Source organism: Spermophilus citellus (genome assembly GCF_964194105.1).
Source record: "Spermophilus citellus genome assembly, chromosome: 11".
NCBI classification, from domain to species: Eukaryota; Metazoa; Chordata; class Mammalia; order Rodentia; family Sciuridae; genus Spermophilus; species Spermophilus citellus.
In genome coordinates, this window is record NC_138192.1 from 72,626,365 (window position 1) to 72,647,427 (window position 21,063).

The 21,063-nt window shown below is 35.5% G+C and overlaps 1 protein-coding gene across 2 annotated transcripts in view; it reads left to right on the forward strand.

Annotated features, from left to right (window-relative positions):
- The window catches only part of CERS6 (ceramide synthase 6), a 285,324-nt gene that overhangs the window by 161,401 nt on the left and 102,860 nt on the right, over positions 1-21,063 (forward strand). For both annotated transcript variants that reach the window (XM_081261499.1, XM_081261500.1), the window contains exon 4: positions 11,950-12,007. In XM_081261499.1, coding sequence (XP_081117625.1) covers positions 11,950-12,007 — 58 coding nt within the window. The remainder of the gene's footprint in view (positions 1-11,949; positions 12,008-21,063) is intronic.

Sequence of the window (21,063 nt, forward strand, 5' to 3'; positions counted from 1 at the left end):
ATACACAAACACACACACACACACACACACACATCTCTCATGATCAAAGCTCAATAAGGTGACACATGATTTTAAATGTGTGCATGGTAAGAGTGGTATGTCAAGACAGGTAAATTAATAGTGAGCCTCATCAATAACCCTAACATCCATTTCTTCCATCTCCTTTTTTAAACTTAATTTCTTCATTCCTGTTGAATTCTCCTAAAAATATTGAGAAACAGACATGTTAGTCTTTATTTTCAGATGAAGAAACTCAGGAAATTTCTCACTGCAATTGTGGGCATGGGTTTGGAGCAACATGATGATCTCCAGCTGTATCCCTGGGCAAGCTCCCCTGTTCAGTCTCATGTCCTGTGGTGAAATGTGCAGTAGAATCTGTGGCAAGGAGTGGACACAAACAGGGAAGTAGAGAAAGGGAAATTCACTTCCTTCTTAAAATCAAATGTACTTAATTTTTGAAAACTTTAGTGTCACTGATTCCGATTTTCTTTCTTATGCAATCACAACATCAGTGCTCAGCAAGTGTCACTTTGTCTCCAATCTGCTTTCCAATCAGAAAAAAAGAACATCATAGAGACTACAGAAGCACTTGATGTGTAAGAGATGCAGGACATGAATTTGAATTCTAGACTGTTATAAATATTTGGCAGCTTTTGCCTCAGGACACACTTAAAAATTGTGACACTTGCAAGTGCGTGCTTCAGAGTCATATTGACTAAATTTATTTTGGGCGGGCAAGCCATGTTTGTTTTACTCCTTTTTAAAATCCTTACCTTAGAAAATTGTTAGCTAAGAACTTGTTCACTTGTCTCTTTCTGATTTTCACAAATTATAATCATTCAAATGAGCTTAAATGGACTTTAAGCTCACAATGATAAGTTTAGTCTATATTCAGGGAAATTCTAGGAGTGACGCAATTTTATAGGAAGAATCATCTAAAAATGTGTTATTTGTGGACACTGAATTGTGGCAGATGCATTTTGAGTAGATGTACAACTAAGATGATGTCAGAAAGACTGAAGAGAAAAGACCAACGTCAGCGATGCTGAATTCTACCTTGCTGGGTGCTTGACGAAGGCAGCCAGAAAGAAAAATGAAAAGAGAAATGTGGATCCTGACACAGGGTTGAAGAAACAATCAGTATAATGTTAATAGAACCCAGGAACAAAATAGAGTCAAATGTAAAAATACTGAGCACAGTAGAATCAGAATTAAGTACAAAATGCATGTTCTATCTGAAACACTTCCAAAGGGCAGTTTTGTTTTTTTTTTTTTAAGATGAAATCACAGCTGGAATTTTATTGTTTCTCTTATGATGCTATATCCGTGTGTGTGTGTGTGTGTGTGTGTGTGTGTGTGTGTGTGTATGGATATAGACATGTAACATAAAATATGTACATATAACATAAAATATACATAATATGTATTGTACTCATATTATTTTCTAATTATATTTTCCCACTAAATACTATAATGTCTTCCATGTTAGCAGTTATAGCTCCAGATCATATTTTTTTTATTTAAATTTTTATCTTAACTTTTTTTTGGGGGGGGGTACTACAGATTGATCACAGTGGGGTTTAACCACTGAGCCACATTCCCAACCCCTTTTATTTTTTTATTTTGAGACAGGGTCTCACTAAGTTGCTCAGGACTTTGCTTAGTTGCTAAGACTGGCTTCAAACTCTCAGTCCTCCTGCCTCAACCTCTCCAGTCACTGGGATTACAGGCATGAGCCATCATGCCCAGCTCTATTTTAACTTTTTGACAGGTGATAAATTCACAAAGTGCAATATTCAATAGTTAGGAAAGAGTATTTAGCAAAAATTTCCCTCCTATCCCTATTTCCTAGTTGCCCATTTCTTTTATTTTCTACAGTATTTTGAAGATCTGAAAAATGTTAGAGGCCAAAAAGTAAATGCTGGAATGTATAAATCATTTCCCTTAGCCAAACCTTGATTACTCAATCCTTAGACAGTTTTATCTCTAAAAGTGTAACTGTAATGACAGGAAAACAATAAAATTAGTTATGATGCTTAGAAAGGATGCATGGAGTGTCAGCATAAAGAGCAAGTCATTGAAGGTTTCTAGGGATGTGAGAAGGAAAAAAATAATGCATTTTTAGTAAGCATAATTCTTATTCATATCATCTGTTAATGAAATATTTTAAAACATTGAGAATAATATAACAAGCAGAGAGAACTAAGATAACAAAACTCCACTGTGTTCTATCCAATCCTGCTTTTTTAGGGGGGAGAGGCATGGATACTGGCGATTGAACTCAGGGACACTGAGTTCAGATGGACACTAAGCCACATCCCCAGCCCTATTTTGTATTTTCTTTAGAGACAGAGTCTCACTGAGTTGCTTAGCACCTCACTTTTGATGAGGCTGGCTTTGAACTTGCAATTCTCCTGCCTCAACCTGGTGAGCTGCTTTAGCCTTATTTTAAAGACTTTAAAGAGAATCAGCCAGAGTCCTTGTATGTCCCTTCTCTATTCTCTACCCTTCAGAAGTAACTTCTACCCTGAATATACTGTTTGTATTTCCTTGTGATTTTTTGTTACATATGTATTTATGTATGCATATGAAAACTGTGTCATTCTTTTGCATATCATCAGACTTTATATGAGTGCTAAGTGTAGTTTTTGAATCAGTGATTTCATGAAGACTGATCAAATTAAGTTCACATTTGATCTGAGAACGCAAACTGAATAGTTTTGCCCTCCATCCTCTGTTACTGCCTTGTTAATTCTGTTGCTTCTCAAACAAAGAAACAGCTGAGCCTTCAGCAAAGGAGGAAAACTTTTTTGGAGCCACAGAGTTAATAATTGATGGAGGTAGAATAATTTCAGGAAATGTTTGCCTCAAGGCTGGAATCAGGTCTGCATGATCAGTCCCTGGGAAGAATAACATCTTTCCCCCAGCTATAGTATTTCTTTGGACTCCTAAAGTAAGACAAGTTTGAAAACTACCCTGGGAATTTAGATTGTATAACAGAGTTTCCTAAAAGAAATCCGTAATCTCACTTTTATTTCATTCTTTAAGATATATGACATGTTTTTCAAACTAGAGTTAATTTACTTTCTCCCTAGTTGTACTCAAGTAGTCAAATCAGTGTCAAGAGTAATCAGCCTGAACATAAACTGCTTGAAAAGGAGACTATTGACCTAAAAGTCATGCTTTCAAAAATATTTTCTGATGAATGAAACCAATCAGCTGGTCAACAAAGACTTCAGTTCTGCCCTCACTTTAAAATATGGTGTCAACTGAACTCCTAGAAACAGAGTAGAATAGCGGTTACCAAAGGCAGGGAAAAGAGAAGACTTTGGTCAAAGTGTACAGATTTTCAATTATAACATACATCAGTTCAGGGGATCTAATACACTGCCTGGTTAGGTGACACATGTTTAAAACTATCTTGATCTTGTTAATTATTTCACAAAGTAATCAAATCGTCATGTTGTATCTTAAGATCACACAATTTTGTCATTTATACCTCAATAAACCTGGAAAAAAGATATATCATTAATATATATCCCCCATCCTTTTTTGGAGGGAGGTACTTAGGCCTGTAGGTCATGAAAAAGAAGTATGAGTCTGCATCATCAACACAGTGCAATGGGGTAGGAAGACTTCATTGGGCTTGCTAACTGCAAAACAAGGGAAGGAACTTGTTGTGTTTCACAAATCCTAAACACAACCCACCATCCATACAAACAAAACAAAAGGTTGAAAGCAACAACTTTCAAAAAATAAATTTAGGTGTTGGTTTAATTTGTAAAGTGTGATGTCTGTTCACTAATGAATGTTATATTGCCTTCTCAGAATAGGCTCTCAGAATGGGTTATCTGCTGTTTTTTTTTTTTCTTATACTTTTAATTAGTTATCCATTTCTAGTCTTGGAACCTTAAGGCCACATAACCTGGAGATGTACATAAAGAAGACCTGGTATGAAACTTGTTTAACCAAGTTCCCTCTAATGTAGAGATGAAATACAGTTCTCTGGGTCCTCGTCCTAATCTGTAGAGCAAGAGGGTAGATGACCCCTAAGGTCTCTATCTAGCTGTTAAGTAGTCTCTGGTTTGAGAAAATTAAAAAATGGAGGAGCAGATACTTCTGACTTGTGTGTATATAAATACTAAACTTACAATAAAGCACGGTAGTTAAGGCCACATCTGGGCCTTCCCTGAGCCGTTTCCTGTTAGGGTGAACAACATACATTCACAGCACCACCTCTCAGTAGGATTCTCAGGAAGTCACTTCACCTGAAATGTGTGCATTGCATTATGCTGAGAAAGGAAGAGAAGGCACCCATCTCCTTTGCTCTCCTTCTGTAGCTGAAACAGGGACAGCAGCTCTCAGAATAGTTCCATTGATTTTTGTGTATTGTGGTAGGAGGAAGAGCTGTAATGTTATTCACAGTAAAATAACTTATGTGTTAAAATCATTGATATTTAGTATTAAAGAAAATGGTCTCTGGAATCAAATTGCCTGGATTTGAATCTAAAATCTACCACTTATTAACTGTGTCTTTTGACAAGTTACTCAAGTTCTATCTTATATATAAAATGCAAATGACAATAGAATCTATCCCATAGGGTTCTCATATGATGTAAGTGACTTATTAATTATTTAATATGTGAGACTCTTAAGGATGGTATCAGCACAAAGTAAGTGCTCAAGAAATGCCAGCAATTACTTATATTATTGTATAACAATAGGTGAGCTCTAAAGAAAGCCAACTGAAAGTAAAAAGTACTTCTCCAAGATCACTATTCATATCAAGACTGAGACACCAATTACTTTATGTTAAAACTTTGTGGAAGTGACTATATCTATACAGAAACCCCCTTGGAGTTTTTATAAGTCCAGTGGTAATTTACTGGAGAAGTATAAAGTATGACTGAAATGCAGTTTTGTTCATATCTTTTTTTAATTAAAAAAGATCTTCAAACAGCCTTGACATACATATGTTTATTTATGTATTTATTTTTGTGGAATTCATTGTGGTAGATTTGTACATAGAAATAGCACAAATCCATTTGGTAGATTTCATTCTTCAGTACTTCCTATAGCATTGTTCTTATTTTATAAAAGTTGGCAGCTATGAATTTGAATAGAAAAATAGTCTACTTTGGGCTTAGAAGTAAAATAATAGATGTACATATTTTAAAGTACCAATAAATAAGGTTCATTATAATTTATTTCTAAAAATATTCTCATTTTCCAACTGCATAACTTTGTGTCATTTGTAACAATTTCTAAGGTATAGCAAAATAATTTATATTATACATTAAATTTTGTGAAAGAAAAATTTTCAGGCCATGCATATAAGCACGACTTCACTTCTCATATTTGATAAGAAATAAGCTAATCTTGTTTGTTTGTTTGTTTGTTTATTTATTTATTGGTAGAAGGGTTACTTAACCACTGAGCCACATTCCTAGCCCTTTTTATATTTAGGGACAGGATCTCACTGAGTAGTTTAGCACCTCACCATTGGTGAGGCTGGCTTTGAATTCTCAATCCTACTGTCTCAACTTCCTGAGCCACTGGGATTACAGGTGTGTGCCACTGCACCCAGCTAATCTTGTTTATTTGTATTTTAAGAAAATATTCTTTAGTTATATATGGACACAATATCTTTATTTTGTCTATTTATTTTTATGTGGTGCTAAAGATTGAACCCAGTGCCTCACATGTTCGAGGCAAGTGATCTGCCACTGAGCCACAACACCTAGCCCTTGTTTATTTTTGTTTAGGTAATAGAAGAACTAAAATGAAAAAAATTTCCAAGTTAATTCAATTTTAGAGAAAAGAATAATCATACCCTCATTTTTTTCGATTGTGACAGTATGCCCTAATTTTGCACTAAATAACAATATTTTTCATTACTTAGAGCATTCCATTCTCATACCTCTCCCCTTTCTTGCTCATATTTGTATAGTTCCTGGAAATAGTTGATAAGTTATTTGACCAAGGACTAGTTTGGTTAATGTAGAATTCAATAAATGAAGGAAACACGTACTCTTAATAAAAACTCAGAGGTCAATTGAGGAGCTAGTCTTGGCAAGGTAATATTTGCTACCAGAACCCAGAACGGCAAGGATAAATAAGACTCATTCTTAAGGCATTTAGAACTCACAAGCAAGTCAAAGGTTTGTGGCTATAATCAAAGATGAGGAAAGAAAATAAGATCAGAAAGTTGCAGTGTTTCCAGGGTTGCAGCACTAAGAAAACATGGCTTCGCAGAACAAGCAGCATTAGACATAAATCCTGAAAGAGGCTACTGTTTCTGCAGGTGGAGGGGTAAGTGATAGTGTGGAGAAGGCCCCAGGAGGTAATCACTGTGATGTTGGTTGGTAAGCTTCATATTATTTTAACTGCCCTGGTCTTGAAAAGAAGTAGAGGAGCAGTCCTCCCTAGTCCCCAGGTTTGTAAGCAGTCTGTTTGCATTGGTCAAAGTAGACTGCTCTCAACCTATGACGTCCACTAACGCCTACCACGTTAGAAAACCATTTTAGCAGAAGGCATTGTCTTCCGTTCAGGTGTGTAAAATCAGGCAGAGCAGCATAGCCTTAAGGTTAAGAGCCTGGATACAGGGATCACACTGCCTACCTTCCATCCTGACTCCCCCTTATTAGCTGTGTGGTCTTCAGCAAGTTATCAAACCTCTTTGGGCTTTTCTCCTCATCTGAAAAAAGAGGGTAGGGATGATGATGATAATGGTGTCTGCCTTGCTGTGTGAAATAGCTCCATTAAATGACTTCCTATTTATAAATCACCTAGAATTGCTGGTGGCAGAGAAGAAGCACTTTACATAAGTGTTGTGAATGAGGTGACTTCTGCATTCTGCCCTGCCCTCCCTAAAATGCCATGCTGAGTTGAGCTCAAGGTCCCCTCTGTAGTTAAGGATCCCTGTGCCATTTGGGTGACACCTGGCAGCAAGAAACAAGAGCCCAATGCCCTGATTTCCTGCTTTTATGGCACATTTGATCATTCTTGATTTTTAACAACAACAACAAAAAAGAGTTGTTCAGCCTTGTTGTATAAGGATGATAAACCAGATTCAGTGGTGGTTTTTACTAGCTTCCTATTCTAATTTTCAGGTTTGATGGATATAAAAGGCTTCCACATCCAAGCAAATGCAGTGGAACATGCTGACTTTTCTAGGCAAAGGAGTGTGCTCTAATTCTACCAAATTTGAGAGAAGCCAACTTTAGAGTCAGTGCTCAATGGCAAGGCCCCTGGGACAAGCCTAGGCCTCTGTTCCCAACAGGGGCTGCTTCCTTGTACAATTGTTTTCCTCATCTGGAATCTTCCTGGGACTCTGACATCCTTCTGAGCACCCACCATGGACTACTTAGGACTGACTTAGCTCCTGATTCTGCTAACTAAGCTGTCACCCCTTCCCTTCTGCTTTCCAGGCTGAAGAATCGTCTTTCATCCTGCTTTCTTGTCCTTGGGAGTTCATGCTGTGCTTATCAGAACCCTTCTTCTGCTAGTTTAGTGGTACATGCATAAAGGCACTGAAGAAAATTTGTATTCAGTTTACCATTTTTAACCAGGAGTCATCTTTAAGTCTCTATAAAAATATTCCTTGTTATTTCTCTTGTTATCAAATCAACAATGGCTTGAAGTTGTCCAACAAGAATGGATTTAATGCCTCCCTTCTTATTCCCTGTTTTCATTAATACAGTCTGAGGAATAATCCCTTGATTACTATTAAATATCTTACTCTATTCCTTAATAACAATAGCATTTAATTTGGCAATGAAATTTACTGCAATTATTTCACTTTACTAATGAAATATATTCTTTTGATTCTAAAATTATACCATTAGCATTCTTTATTTCTATTTGTATCTTAGTGGGTTGGAATTAGCCTAATTTTTTTAGTAAAGGTTAATGAGTGATGTCTTTTCTGAGCCTTTAAATATGAGAATATCTTTCAAATTCCTTTACAAATGAAAGGGAGTTTGGTTGGCAGTTGCTTTCTTTGAGTCTTCTCTTTTTCTGGCATTTGATAATCCAGAGGAGAAATTTAAGACCAATTGGACATTTGTTCCTTTGACAGTGACTCATTTTCCTTTGATTTGTGTGTGTGTATGTGTGTGTGTGTGTGTATGTATGTATATATATATATATATATATATATATATATATATATAAAATTAGTTGTAGATGGACACAATACCTTTATTTTTTTTATTTATTTTTATGTGGTGCTAAGGATTGAACCCAGTGCCTCACATGTGCAAGGCAAGTGCTCTACTGTTGAGTCCCAGCCCCAGCCCCTGATTTGTGTTTTGACTTGTATTTGTTTTCCTTTGTAAATACTGAAGGATTTTCTTTTTGTTTTTCGTTTTTTGTTTTTTTTCCTCAGCTTAAAACATTTTGTCAGAAAGGAACTTTGAATTGATATTGTTTGGAGTAAATTTAGTTCTCCTTTTTTTCAGTTTAGGTTTTTTTTTTTTTAATTTGTCAATTTGTCTTGGATTATTACTTCCCCTCCAGTTCTTCACTTATGTTTTCTCAGAAACAGTTATAATTGACTTTTTGTTGTTGTTGTTGTTCTTTCTGGTCCCTCAGACCTAGGATCTTTTTGCAGATGGCCTCATAGGGATATTTACCCTCTATATACCAGTGATTTAATTTTTCCTATGTGTTCTGCAATCACTTCTCCCCACTTGGATGATAATGCTACCTTTCAGTTTTAGAATCCATGTAATGCTTCTTTTTTTTTCTTTTCTTTTCTATCTATAATTTCTTTTTATCTTACCAGAGGACTTTTATGGATTTATGGCTTTCTACTTTTGTTTTAAGAGGTCATATCTTCTTGTATCATATCAACGTTGCCAAATACATTTTTAAAAATTACTTTTGATTCCTAGAGGAAATTATCTTTAGGAAACTAAAGATGTGCTTCCTTTGAAAATTTGCATGCTCGTTACTTTCCATATTCAGTACTGTTTAGTAGACCCATGCTGACTTTTAGCTGTTATTTTTATTCCTGAATTTGGAAATATTCAACCAGACCCTCTCCAAAAGAGAATACATGGATTGTCCTTAGCCCCACTGTGCTCCTGTTTATTAGTAAAAGTCCTTTTAGATCTCTGACCTCATAGCAGGGGGTTGTTTATGGACTCTGACCCATTTTCAGTGGACTAGAAGACTTTCAGACAAGTAAGTGTCTCCAATGCCTTGTTCTCTGTTACTTTATATATGAGTTATATAAGAACTCCAACACTCAGAATGCAGCACTTTCAAAGATCATCTTGTCTTTAAATCTGCCACTGACACTGCCAGGGTGCAAAGTACTTCCCCTTCTTCCCAGTTGTTAAAATAAAGTTGCAATCACTAACCCATGGGGTGGGAGATTCTCCTGCTGCCTCAAGAGGCATCACCTTGCATGAAAAAGAGCTGTCTAGGTTTCTGACTGATACAGATTTTTACATTTCTGTTCAAGATGACAGAAAGCAGAGAAAGAGAGATATGCAGATCCATTTTCCTACTTGCTTTAAGGATTTCAGCTTGTTTTTTGTTACCTCTCATCACATTCATTAAACCTCATTTTATTCTTTTACTGTTGTAAAATTATTCTAATTTTAGCAAAAAAAAAAAAAAAAGTTGCTGGTAATATCTTCCTTCCTTGTATGATTGCAAACTTCTTTACTTTTTTCTCTTTGTGGAGATATTTTAGTACAAAGTTGGGAGAGCCTCTACCAGGGGCTGGTGGCAAACATTTAAAATTAAGTGTAGCTTATATGAAACTCCACAAGCAAAGTACTTTTTCATGTTACACAGCACTTGAAAAATCTTGCTTCCTGCAGATATTTTGTGAAAATATACTCTGCCTTGTAAATATTCATCATGAGTTGTTATTCAAATCATAGAGGCATCAGTGTTCCTGTAATAGAACCTATGTCTTAGGAAAACTGGGTCATTCAAGTGTTGAAATAAAATGTACCTAAGTAATGGTAGGAATTCCAGTGACTTCTATAAAATTTTTATTATACATAAAAGCTGCCTGATCACTGCCTACTAACCGTAGTCTTAGAGCTGAAACAGCTGTTATAAATGATTTAATAAAGAAGTTACAAATTTAGTTGCCTCCAGGGACCAGAAAAATAAGGCAATCCATCAAGTAGCCTTGTTCAATGCAATAAGTAGAGGGAGGGACTAGAGAAAAGTAGAGATTACTGGTGCTACCAAATGCTTGAGTCATCGTTACGGTATAAACTCACTCTCCCTTTAAAGGTCAAGGGATATTAACAGCTTCACCCAAAGTTAGGATAATCTATGTTCATAATCAGAACCAGTTATGTAATTTGTAGGGCCTAATGCAAAATAAACATGGCACCCCTTGTCCAACAAATAAGAATTTCAAAACAGCTGCAGTATAGCATTTAAATCAAGCATAGAGCCCCACGAGAAGCCATCCCACTTCTGACCTAGAATTGGACTCAAGTCACTCTTACCTGTAACCACCAAGAAACTGAAATTGAAGATGAAGTTAAATTTAAGTTTTTTTATTTTAATGAATAAGCAAGCCATGTCTACTTACTAGTGGCTTTTATGTGCGGTTTTAGAATCCTTGCTTTTCTATTAGTGTTTGGAGACTTGTGGAATCATTTTTGTTTCCATCAGTTTCTACTGTTGTTCCTTGGATTCAGGCTTTATGAATTGTTGGCTGTTTTCAACCCTGACATTCAAAGCTCTTTTCCAAAAGTTAGTTCTGATTAAAGTCCAGAATATGTGAAGAGTTGGTTAGTCCATGAATGAGTCTGCCTGTGTCTCCCTTGAGTCTCACTCAACTGTTGGAGATCCCATATCTTTAGTCTTTATTCTTACCTGAATACAGCTGTCATTTCCTCCAGATAATCTTGTACATCATTTGAATCATCTCCTAAGATCACCTTTCATTATTACCCTATTTGAAATTTTTACATGGTTTGCAAACACAAAAAGCGAATTGCCTTCTGATGGACTGAAGCTGACTGGTCATTTTCTACTTTGTGTTCATTTAAAACTCCTAAAAATCCCAAGTTTCCACTAACAACATAACCTCAGGAATCATATGCAGTGAAATCCAGTCAGCTTTTAAAGGCACAGCTATTCACAGAGACTATAGGAATAAAATTAGAAATTGAGTACTAGGGTAAGAGGGGGATTTTTTTTTGTAATAAATAAACAAACAAATACACACCTACATATCTTATAATTCAACATTCTTGAAACATTTCTATCATTTAAAATCTAAAGAAAACATAAAATGTTTTTTAATTTAAAAACAAAGTCTACCAGGTAGATGCAGTTTAGAATGGTATGATTACTTTTAACAATTGTAATATTTCTTATTGAAATCTATATGACTTCCTTTAGCAATATCCACAAAGATGTCGATAAACAATTGTTTAAAAGACAAAAGAAACTTACCCAATTTTAGAATATTGAAGTTTTTTTATTCTTTTTTATGTTTTTATTAGTGAATTATAATTATATAAAATATTGGGGCTCATTTTTACATAATCATACATGCATGGAATATAATTTACTTCAATCCCAGTGCTTCCCAGTTCCTTTCCTTCCTAAACAAACATGAACGTTAGTTAAGTCACTAGTGTCTGAATCAGATAAATTATTTGAATATCTTCATATTGTTGAACTATATCCCTTCAGAGTAATTAGCAAGAGAAATTCACATGTTGGGGAAAGGGAAGATGAGAAAATGGGCAAATTCAGTAAATGAAAAAAAGTTATGAATGATTAATATTTAAAATATTTGGTGTAAGCCATGCACATATGTGTTCAACAGCTAATGCACAACAAGTTTAATCCCTGGAGAGGCAAATTTAATGGACTTCATTCACCCACATATTTCAGAATATATTATGAGATATATAGACTGGATGTCATAGAATTTTTTTTTTTAACCTTCTGCAGGTGGAGATTTTCATTTTACCTCTACGTATTTACCTACGGTGTCCGGTTCCTGAAAAAGGTAGGATCTGTCAAATTACTTTATATAATTCTTATATAACCAGAAGCCTACATCCCATTTTTTTAAAATATGTGACTATATTTTAAACAGTTATAACAGTCATCCTAAGAATTATTTGTGCATTTTTATTTGCCTCGCAAGTAATCTTTTATGTTCTTTTTTAGTAAATCATTTTTAGGCATATATCTAAGATTCTTCTGAAAATACTTTCTCTTCTTTTACCAGCCTGTCTTGTCCTAAGCATAATTTTCAAATAACTTCCTTCTTTGGTTAAGTAACAAAGTTGAACTAACCAAGTCATTACTCCGATTTAAATAACTTTAAGTACTTGATACATTTGTTTTTCCAGTGGAAGATGCTGCTAGTCCCATATCCATTCTAGCCAACTATACTTTTTTGCATTAGGAGCTTCATAAAATCTAGCTGATGCTGTAAAGGAAGTTAGTTTCCACATCACATATCACGCAACTTGATATCAGTTATTGCAATGTGGGTTATCACTGTAGTCTTCATGAGTAGAAATTGCTCTTTTAACTTCTTACTTTGCAGTTAACAGGGCAGCACTAACTGCTGGTGGAAAATTCAGTTCCTTTCATAGTTGTGCTTTCTTTGCCTGCTTTGCTAAATCCTGCATGGACTAGGGTACCTTAATCTATGAAAGTAATTCATTGTGGCTGCCATAGTCTTTTTTCCTAGTTATTTCCATACATACTGCTACTACTAACAAGTAAGGCTGCTTAAATTTGGGACTCATGAAGAAGTACCTTCTGATAGTCATGCACATGTTAGCAACAGTGATTTGACATAAAATGGAAAATTATTTTTAAATAATTTTATAAAGTGATATGATTGTTATCTTTATTACAAAAATATTTTTCAAATAGGACTTGTGCCAAGTAGCATGACTTCCTAGTAAATCTTGTAAATATTGACATGAAAATTTCAAGTATGTTTTTATTTTTAAGGTCTGAGTTATCAGATGTAGTCTGTCTGTGGCAAATCCTATTATAGATAGTGGTTGTTTCCCATTATTATAGTTTCCTAGAGGAAATATCATTTTTACTCCTTATATTTTTCTTTGCCAATGGCACTTCTTTTTTCACTAAATAGGAATATATGGTGCAGAGGCCAGTTGGATAGATTTAAATGAATGAACTTTACCCATAAATAGGAAGAAATTCTCAATGGGATAAACTAATGTGATGGAAACTGCATATTTTAGAACCTTGCTATTCTCACCATTCAAACTTATCTAGAAAAAAATTGAATACTGTAGGACATTTATGCTTGTAACTTTACTATCTTGGAAGAAGAGATTGCTTTGGGTGGAATTTCAGCTGATACGGGAGAGTGGTGTTTCTGGGGACCTGGGGTTGCTAACTAGAGTCAAGGTTTGGAATTCTTCTCTGGTTCTGTTGGTGAGAGGCGTTGGTGGTAATAAGGAGAAGATGGTGAGAGCTAGAAGCAGTTCTGCCCTTTCCCCCAGGTGGGCTTGATATGGTTTCCTGTAGCTATCATACGTCAAACATGGCTATCTGTCATCAGAACAGGAAGCACTCTGACATTTAGCTCTGGCTCACTCTGACCCTAAACAAAATGAATGGAACAAGAATAACTTTTCTCTTCCAGTCCTCAGTGGGTTGTGGAAGACAGTTAAGAGGGCCTGCTGATAGAATGTTTGCTTGGAAATGTTTTTCCTTAAACTGTACCAGTTTTCTTTCAACTATCTCTGCTTATAACAAATGCTTTAAAAAGAAAAAGGAACTAGACATCGTTCTGGTTAAAAAAATTAATCTGTAATGGAGGTTTCTTTCTTTAATGCTGTCTAAACAGCACCTGTTTTAGTTTAGTTTTAGTCTTAATGTAAAATAGAAATGAGTGCATAGAAACCATGTGACCAAAATACCTGTGGAGAACTTCATAAGCATCTTGTCAAGCCCTCCATTTCATAGCTAAGGAAGCAGCAACTCAGAGAGGGCAGGTGGCATTCTGAAGGTCACATAGCTAGCTTATTAAAGCCTGAACCTCAAATTAAACACACACTGCTGTCTCTTATTCCAGTGCTTTCTCTTCTTTTACCAGCCTGTCTTGACCTCAGCATAATTTCCAAATGACTTCCTCCTTTGGTTTAGTAACAAAGTTGAACTAACCAAGTTATTATTCCAATTTAAATAACTTTACGTACTTGATACATATTTTAAAATATTTTTATCAACTGTCTTAGAACAGACAAAGGTTTTATCCATCTACACCCAGAGGGAGGAAAAGTTTGGACACAGCATTGAAAATAAAATGATGTAATTAAGATTTTCAAACTACTATAAATACTTTGAAATCCATTTTCTTCAATATAGCAGAAAGTCTTTTATGTGATTTTCCAAAGAGTAGTAGAAATTTTTTCATAATACCAGTGTAATGAACCAATGTTAAGAGGTGGATGCCTGTCACTGACACTCATTTTACCCAAAGTATCAGTTACTATTACCTGGACTCCTAGAAAAATGCCTGGTACCTCTCATGGTTCAGTTTTCCTTTGCCTTTAGATAAAACAAACCTGCTAGGACTTATCTTCTACATTGAACTAAGTAACTGCCCTTTCTCCCCTAAAAGAATAAGGAATAGATTATACAGCATTTGCTTTACAGACATGTAAGTAAACTATTAAGTTATTGTTAGAGTGCTAGGAAATACTTAAATAGTTGAAGCCTGACCATATCATCTGCTCCTGTTATTGCTGTCACAAGTGCCTGCCCATAAATATAATTGGCAGAGATAAGTACTTCTGTAAAAAGCAGCCCAGAGTTACTTAGTTACTTGATGTGCTCAAAAGTCCTAGCATACAATGGGCTTATACAAATTAACACGCTTTCTTAGGTCTTTAGAGAAACTACATATCAAGCCTTAGAAAATAGACTAAGTTCTCTCTGATGTACTGCATTTACTGTATTGTTTTGTTTTTTTCCCCCTCATTTGTAGACAGGAGTTTCTGTTGGGTGAAATGATTCAAATAGTTTTCAATGGACTCCTATAATTAGTGTCACAGGAATACCATATAAATACATGTGCTACCAAGATTTAGATAAATATTTTTTCTTGTAATCTACATGTTATGCTAATGTAATTCCAACTTTATGGTCATAAAGTACATTTCATATCACAATCAATTCTGTACATGTGCATATACATAATTGAAAGAAAACTTACTCAAAATATACCTCTATCTAACTTCTGTAATCTGAGGGCACCTATTAAGAGACAAAAACCATAGGGGATTTTTAAGCATTACTATAATATCAAAAAATCATTGACCAGAGGAACTCAAGGTAATTGACTCCCAGTGTGTGATGAGATAAGGAGCTTGCACACCAATGTAAATAAACCCACTTCTTTTTGAGAACATCGACCTATGAACTGTAGCTAAACTGAACAGTGTGCCTCATGAAATAACTAATTTACAAATGAATATACACTCTGGTGTAAGCTCCTTTGTCATTGTGAATCTGTAACCAACATTTGAATAACCCATTGCTCTCTGCTTGGGCCATACCAAGGAAGGGCTCAGAGAGGTAGGAATGGCAGGGATATGCACCACTCTGAAGACCAAGGAGTCACAGGAAGTGGTTGCAGTTATTAGAACTTAGAATCTCAAAGGAAGGGCCATGAGCCCCCACCAGTCTTCTGAGGAAGGGATGCAACCCAGCTGGTGTCTCTGAAGGAGCACAATGATACTGTTCCTGGGAATGTGTAAAAACTGCAAACTGGAACCAACTGCTGCTACTGCATCCAGCTGCTGCTGCCACTGGGTGAGGATGCAGATGACAAGAACTGGAAGCAAATCAAAAAGAAGAGAGTCCTATTTTCTTCTTGCAGCCTCCCCCCTGGTGCTTTCCAGAGACCAAACTTGGCATGATCCCAGTCCCTCAGAGCCAGCAAAAGTGTGACTTGCAGAGTCCCACTTCTGAGGCTGAGAGCAGCAATCTCTGTAACTAGCTCAACCTCAGCATATTGCTGCATTCTGTGACATGCGTCAATAAATTATTGTAATTTATTTTATTTTTAAAATATGCTACTTGCTGACTTTGTGACTCACTACTGGGTGAAAACCTGAAGCTGAGAAGACTGTGTCAGACTAGCCCTTTGGCCATTCCCTTGGACTTCCTGAGTACAGCCTGAACCAAGGAACAGCCGTCATGGTTTCATGAGGAGTTCTCTTCAAAGGTCAACAACAAAAGCTGCAGTGTTCCCCTGGTGTCATGCTTCAAGATGTTCTCTTTTGCGTATTGGTTAGCATGGAATCTTTCTGATATGGAAACACGGTTGTCATTCTTTTCTCTATTTGAGGATGAAAATAAAATTTGTTCATCTGTTAGAATGTACATCCATTTAAAATTTTCTTTCATCATTTTTAAAAATGTTGAAATTGCTTGGACAATGTTGCTTTTTTTAGGCAGCTTGAAATTTACTTCTACCTGAAAAAAATGGCCCATCACATATTTCTGTAAGCAGTGCATATGACATAGACCTCTAACTAGCATTGGGGAGGGGCCGTAAAGATCAACTTTCCCACATTTCTCATTTCAGAAAAGAAAAAAATAATAATTTCAGAAGGGAGATTTGACTTGCCTGAGGCTAATCTTTTTTTTAAGAATTTTTCAAATATTTTATTTTATTTGTTTTTTGAGGCTATTGTGAAGGGGATAGTTTTCCAAATTTCTCTTTCATCAACAATGTATAGGGATCCAATTGATTTATGGATGTTAGTTTTATATCCTGCTACTTTGCTTCATTCATTTATGAGTTCTAGAAGTCTTCTGTTGGAATTTTTTTTGGGTCTTCTAAATACAGAATCATGTTGTCAGCACATAGGGCTAGTTTGAGTTCTTCTTTTCCTATTCGTATCCATTTAATTTCTTTCTTCTTTTTTAAATTTTTTTTTATTATTTCTAATCAGTTATACATGACAGCAGAAAGCTTTTTGATTCATTATACATAAATGGAGCACAACTTTTCATTTCTTTGGTCTTATGTGATGTAGTGTCACACCATATGTGCAATCATACATGTAGCTACGGTAATGATGTCCAACTCATTCCATCATCTTTCCTACCCCTGTGCCCCCTCCTCTTTCTTCCTTCCCCTTGGCTCAATCAAAGTTCCTCCATTCTCCCCACACATACCCCATTATGGACTAACATCTTATTGTCCTTAAGCTTTCTATATCAGTTTAAATAGAAGAAAGCTAGAAGTTCAATCATTGTTGCTTTCTTATTGGTAAGTTCAGCTTACTCTTTAAGAATTGAAATTCACATGAGCATAGAAAAACATCTAGATAGAAGTTTAAATTCTCAGTCTTGGCTCTGCCAGTTACACTTAATTTGATTTGCATTTAGGTGCAATTATGCTTTGCTCTCTGAAACCTTGTTTTTCCTATAAAACAGGAAAATGATGCTTACCCTGGTTCTCAGCTTGTGTGTGTTTAGGTTGCTTTGGGAGCTGTAAAGTATTTGGGAATACACTTTGGAAAAATATTATTAATGAGGGAGAGGAGGGCTCTGCTGGCAATCATGAATGCCTAAGTCTCCTATAACCTCTTAACATGAAAATTTAAATACTGTATTGCTGCTGCCTCCTGGTTAGTGAGATACGTTGTTGTCACCAAACTTCAATGGCTACAGCTAGGTAAGCATACTTTCTGGAATAAAAATGATGGGACTAATTTAGGAAGTTTTTCAGTACTGCTTCTTACTGCATTTTCCTTTCTTCCTATACCCCACCTACCCTCTTGAATATTTTCTGATTCCTTTCATGCCTTTCATTTGCCTCTTTCCATTTTCCTTCTTTTTTTAAAAAAAAGAAAATATTTATTTATTTGAGTTTGTTGTATATGATAGCAAAATGAAATTCAATTCATATTACACATATAGAGTGCTAATTTTTCATGACTCTGGTTGTACACAGAGTAGAGTCACACCATTCGTGTCTTCATACATGTACTTGGGGTAATGATGTCCATTTTATTCCACCATCTTTCTTGCCCCCCTGCCTCCCTTCCATTCCCTTTGCCCTATCTAAAGTTCTTCCATTCCTCCCATATTCCCCCACCCCAATCCCCATTATGGATCAACATCCTCATATCAGAGAAAACATTCAACATCTGGTTTTGGGGGTTGGCTTACTTCACTAGCATAATATTCTCCAGCTCCATCCATTTACCTCTAAATGCCATGATTTTATTCTCTTTTAATGCTAAATAGTATACCATTGTGTATATGTACCACAGTTTCTTTATCCATTCATCTATTGAAGGGCATCTAGGTTGGTTCCACCTTCTTTTTTGACTCATGACTTTCATTTTATCCAAGGAGTGCATTCTGACACCAATGAGAAATTAAGGATAAAGTGATGTAGTGAGAGTCCTGGAGAGGGAGGACGAAGACCCGGGCTTGAGATCTAATTCTGCCATTAATCAGCTTTAAAACTTTAGGCAAGTCTTTTAATCTTCCTAGGATTTCATTGCTTCATAGCTAAAATCAGTAATTTTGACTAACGTAAGTAACACCACTCAGTTCTTATTTCATGACTCAGTGAAGAATTTGAAACTGTGATAATTATACTGAGCTGATAAGAACCTGCTTAAAAGATAAAGTGGTAATGCCGAATAATCAGAAATACGTTCATACATTTTCATCAGGCAATTGAATTTATATGAATCCATCCTGGAGGAAGAATTACACAGAAGCACAAAATATGAGCATGTAAAGTTAGTGATTATAACTTAAAAATATATATGAAATTACACACATAAAGCAACAAATCCAAAACAATTTAAAACAATCTTAATGTCTAATATTAGTAGAATCAATTAATTAAATTGTTATCAAAGTGACAATAGCATGCAATCAAAATAGCATGCAATTCTTTTTAAAAGTAACTACAAAGTATCTATATTTACAATCCTATTAAAATGTTGAGTAGAACTTTACTTAAAAATAAGCAACAAATTCATTTGTACATTCTTCTATGATCATCATATATAGATAAATTAAGGCAATGGAAAAAAATGAAGACTCCTTTTAGAGAGGTAGAAATATGAGTAATACTTTTCAAAATATGTTTAATAAATTCTTTTCAATTAAACAATTAAGTCTTAACATGTAGGAATTTGACTAGAAATGACTATGCATAAGTTTAGGTATACCTGGATAGTAAAAGAGCATGAAGCTGTGAATTTTTAAGAAGAAATTAAAAAATTAGAAGTTGGCTTCCATTTAAATGACAAAGAAATACAAACGTTTACTTAAAAAAAAAAAAAAAAAAAAAAAAAAAAAAAAAAACACCTCAGCTGTTGATATTAGCCTCTGTGTTGGAATTTTCTCTTAATCTTACACGATTGCATTCTCCAGAAAGCCTCACAGTGACTTTACCATACATTTCCTAAGGAGCTTTGTTGTCTCCTGTGTGATTCTGAGTAAAATTCAAGCTGTGTTTCCATAGAAGCTTTACATGGCCTGTGTTAGGAAATAACTTGAATTTTTCATTCTGTATAGCACTTTAAATATAACTTTTGCCTGGCATGGTGCTATACGCCTGTAATTCCCCTACTTTGGAAGCTGAGACAGGAGCAAGTTCTAAGCCAGCCTGGGCAACTTCAGCAGATCCTCAGCAACTTAGTGAGACCCTTTCTTGAAATAATTTTTAAAAAGACTGGAGCTGGAGCTCTGTGATCCTTAGGTTCAATCTCTGGTACTTCAAAGAATAAAAATAAAACAACAACAACCACAAAAAAACAAACCTTGCCTCACTCTTTTGGAATGGAATAATAGCTTGGAGACATTGTTGGCATTATGAACAACAGGATGAAATTTTGAATCACTGGTAGTAAAAATAACCCCCATCATAATAATGACAACTTACTGTATTAGACCAGTGAATTCATTGCTCATGTGCGGTGTGATTTAAGTTCTCATTCTTATAGCTGAAGAAACCAAGGCTCACATAGAATCAGCAATTTGCATGAGGTCACATAGCTATGCAAAGGAGGGCTGAGATATACACCAGGGTGTGTCTGGCTTTGTGGCCCAGTTGTTACCAGTCTTCATCACAACTCTCTGGATCCACTGGGATGATCAGGATTGACCTTTTAATAACAAAATGCTAAGGCTTCCCCCCAACACACACCTCTACTGGGGATTGAACCCAGGGCCTTGCTCATGCAAGGATGCTAGGAAAGTGCTCTCCAACTGAACTGTACCTTCGGCACCAAGGCTCTTTCTTGTGACTCTTACTTATATTAAGACAATAGAGTTAAACTTAAATGATTATATTCAAAAGGCCCAAATTAAGTAATACCCTTGCTTATCTGATTCCAAATGAAGTCATACTGGAAACACTGAGAATCTCTGGTCATTCCATTCTTAGTCTTTTTGTATCACATCAAAATCATCCTCTAATTCTCTGACCGTGAATAGATATTTCCTTTTACACGTAAATATTGTGATCATGCGGCACAATTTTTTTCTCTCCTTATTTGATACATATATACTTTTTCTCTCCTTCTATGATACATATATACTTTTTATAATAGCAAAACTATTATAACTAATTAAAACAAATTTAAAATTACCAATTAAAAAATATACTATGCAGAGTAAGAAGCTGGTTGGGACTACATAGTATTTTGTACATTGGGGAAAATACATTTTAGATGAAACTGTTCATTGCCCAGGATAAATTAAAACATGTTCAGGTGATAAAGGCATTCATCAGCACTGAGGTGAGGGTGTATAGCTTCTTGTTTAATGAAATACAGTACTTTAATTTTGGTCGAGTGACATTTTCTCTAAAGAGCATTAAGGATCTTTTTTTCTAAGTGGCTTTGCACTGCATTCAGGCCGAGTCTGGAGAGGATGGCATTTCACTGACCACTTTCTCCAGGCAGTGAGGCAGAAAGACTGCAGAAGCTGGAATGGACCTTTATTTGGGGGCCGAGGGAGGGTGAGGTGTGTTTGATCCACAAATACTCCTGCCTCACTGTGTGATGCTTGCTCTTCTGTCAT